General features: G+C 59.8%; 1 protein-coding gene across 2 annotated transcripts in view; it reads right to left on the bottom strand.

Annotated features, from left to right (window-relative positions):
- The window catches only part of ARRB1 (arrestin, beta 1), a 43231-nt gene that overhangs the window by 36075 nt on the left and 4172 nt on the right, over positions 1-2984 (bottom strand). For both annotated transcript variants that reach the window (XM_015557500.1, XM_015557501.1), the window contains exon 3: positions 2076-2136. In XM_015557500.1, coding sequence (XP_015412986.1) covers positions 2076-2136 — 61 coding nt within the window. The remainder of the gene's footprint in view (positions 1-2075; positions 2137-2984) is intronic.

The raw sequence follows: 2984 nt of genomic DNA, 5'->3' as shown, positions 1-2984 counted from the left end.
AGTCCTCTCTGGCCTGAATCCCTGGAGGCCAGGACACTGGTTCAGGGCCATCCCCTTGCCTCACATCCCCGAGTCACCTCTGGCCAAACTCGACCCAGCTACAGGCATTGAACAAGCAAAAGTCTCGTTCTGCCCACACCCTAACCTGCCCCACCCCCACCCCCACCTCCCACTGCCCCCACAGCGGCCTCTGAGTGAGTGCCCACATCTGGAAGGGAGTGTCCAGAGGGCCTGTCCCAATGCTGGGCAGGTCCAAGGGACAGCTGGCCCGGAAGTGCCCGCCCCTTCCCAGAGCCTGCCCTGCATCTTCCCTCCTTCTACTGAGGGCGTTCCTAGGTGCCCGGGCACCAGGGCCTCAGTGGACCATCAGTGCAGAGGGCATCCCAGGGAGGGCACTCCTTCCAGTCAGGCATCAGGGAAGGCTCTCTGGGGACAAAAGCTGTAACCAGGTCTTAAAGGGCAAGTAAGGGTCAGCAAGAGATGGCCACGGGGCGCTGCAAGGCGGTTCTCTGGGATCCCAGGGCCCAGCACAGGGCCTGCATGAAGCCGGTGCCCTCGCGAACACTTGCTACGTGGCTCTCGGGGTGCCCGGCGTGCTGCGCAGCTGGTCCCTCCTGCTGCCGCCCCTCCCCAGGCTCTGTGCCACCTCTGCTGCCCTCCCTAATGGGCCACTGGGTTGGAAGCTGCGCCTGAAGCAGGACACAGGTGAACACTGGGGTGCTTGCCCCCGGCCTCCAAGGGACCAGCTCAGGAAGGAGATGCAAATGGCAAGGGGGACACTGAGCTTCGCGGGACATAAACAGTGTCCCCAGACAGGGCGGGGAAGAAGAGCGGGGCATCCTGCTCTGGGCAGGAAGGGCGGGACCTGGACCGGAGCTGGCCTCCCTGCAGCCTTGAGGCTCTGCTCACACCCCTTCCGACCCAGGGACCCCCAGGTCTCCTGTCCCCACGTCACAGGGTCTTCCCCTCAGAGAGCTGAGGCCTGCTCGGTGCTCGGCTCCCATCTGGGCTCCGTCACCACACAGTCAGCTCGCTCCGGCCCTCCTGGCCCGGGACAGCCTCCAGGGATGTGAAGACAGAGGCCTCAGTCTCCGAATTTCCCCCCAAACAACACATCCCCGTTTCTTCACCTGGACTTGGTCTCGTGCATTTTCCAATGTCCATCCTTCCAACCTGTCACCGCCACCTGCCTCACTTTCATTTGTTCATGTTTTTTTTCAAAAATATCATTTAACCTCTCGGGGCCTCACTGTCCCCACAGGGACAATAGGAGTCATTTTGGGCCTCCCTTCCGCCAACAGTTATGGGAAGGCAATGAGGTAAAAGCTCTGGCTCTTAGAATCCTAACCAGGGGGTCACTGTGCCTTCCCAGGGGACACTTAGAAATATCTAAAAACACGCCAGGGATACTGCTAAATGTCCCACCATGCACCGGGCAGCCTCGGCAACCGAGTATCATCCAAGCTAAAATGCCACGAGTGCAGAGGCTGAGAAACCCTGAACTAGAATGAGACTTCGGAAGGCGTCTCAGGCTCCGGGAGGACCTGCAAGTCTGTCGGTGAGAACAGTCTCTGTTTCAGAAGCCCCACGGTTTTCCCTCCGTCTCCCAGCCCTCGCCACCAGGAGGCAGCAGAGCAAAGGTTCCGTAGAGCCAGTCTGTGGGGTTTGAGCCCAGGGTCCTTGACCTACAAGCTCTGTGACCCGGAGCAAGTCACTGAACCTCTCTGGGCCTTGTCCCCTTGTCTGTAAAGCAGGGATCATAGCAGGAGCTACCATGGTGTCTGGCAGAAGCCTACAGAACGGGGAGGCTGCTGTCCTCCTCATCCTCACCCTGCCTTATCATCAGGATGCCTTCCTGCTTCTCACCTCAGTCCTTCCCACACGGCCCTCAGCTAAGGGGACAGCAGCTGCTCAGCAAATGTTTTCCGACGGATGCAGGAAGCTTCTCACGCCCCATTCGTGGCACCAGAGGTCTGAGGGCTGCTATTGGGCTGCCTGAACACCCACTTCTCTGGAAGGGACCTGGCCAGGCCCACTTCCCCCACTGCCTTCCTCCCTGGCCTCCGGGGACTCACCCACAGGGTCCACGAGGTCAACGTGGTCCACAAAGTCCCGCTTCCCCAGGTAGACGGTGAGCTGGGGAGGAGAGGCACAAGGTTATGTGAGCAGCTGTGGGCCCGAGAACACACTCCTGAAAAGCCACTGGCCCTGGTCCTGGAGAAAACCTTGGGAGCTGCCCTTGAAACGCCTAGAGCCCTTGACCCATCCCTGACCCGCACTGAAACCCTGACTGGCCTTGGGCGTGAGCCCCGGCCGGATACTAAGAATAGCAAACTCTGGTGCCGTTTTGAAAGCACCTATTCATCCTAAACTCCTATGAAAAAGTTGCTGTTGTTCCATTTTATAGATGAGGACACTGAGCTCTGGAGATCTCTGGCCCAGAGGGTGGAGTGGCTGCAGCGGCTGCGGTCTGCTAGGCGGGAGTCCTGGGCGCAGCTCTGAGAGGCCAGGGAAACCCGGAGCAGGGATGCCGGTGTGAAGCTCTGAGCACTGAGTTCCACACGGTCTGGCAGAAACCCACCCAGGCAAGGTGTTGGAGCAGCGAGGAATCCGCAGCTGGTGCCCCTCGGCAGCCATCTTTCAGGGCAGACCCCGGGCTAGAATCCAGAGGGTCATCCTAGACACATCCTGCTCCTCCACGACCCCTAAAGCCTCGCATTGCACCCCCTCCTCTCTGTTCCGACAGCCACTCCTGCCTGGACTGCGCACCAGCCGCTCCGTGGTCTGCCGCCTGCAGCCTCACACCCCCTCCTTAGCCAGCCTGGCCCTCCTAAAATGCTAATCTAACGATGCTATTCCCCTCTGAAAACCCTTAATGGCTCCTCAGTGCCCAGAGGTAAGATGACAAATGGGTTTCATCCAAATGCCAACTCTGATCTATGGATAGGAGCGCCTGGGGCCCTGGGCTGAGACGGAATCTAGGA

This window comes from Myotis davidii, unplaced genomic scaffold (assembly GCF_000327345.1).
Source record: "Myotis davidii unplaced genomic scaffold, ASM32734v1 scaffold169, whole genome shotgun sequence".
Taxonomy (NCBI): Eukaryota; Metazoa; Chordata; class Mammalia; order Chiroptera; family Vespertilionidae; genus Myotis; species Myotis davidii.
Note: the sequence above shows the minus strand (reverse complement) of the source record. Positions and strands in the feature narration are given on the sequence as shown.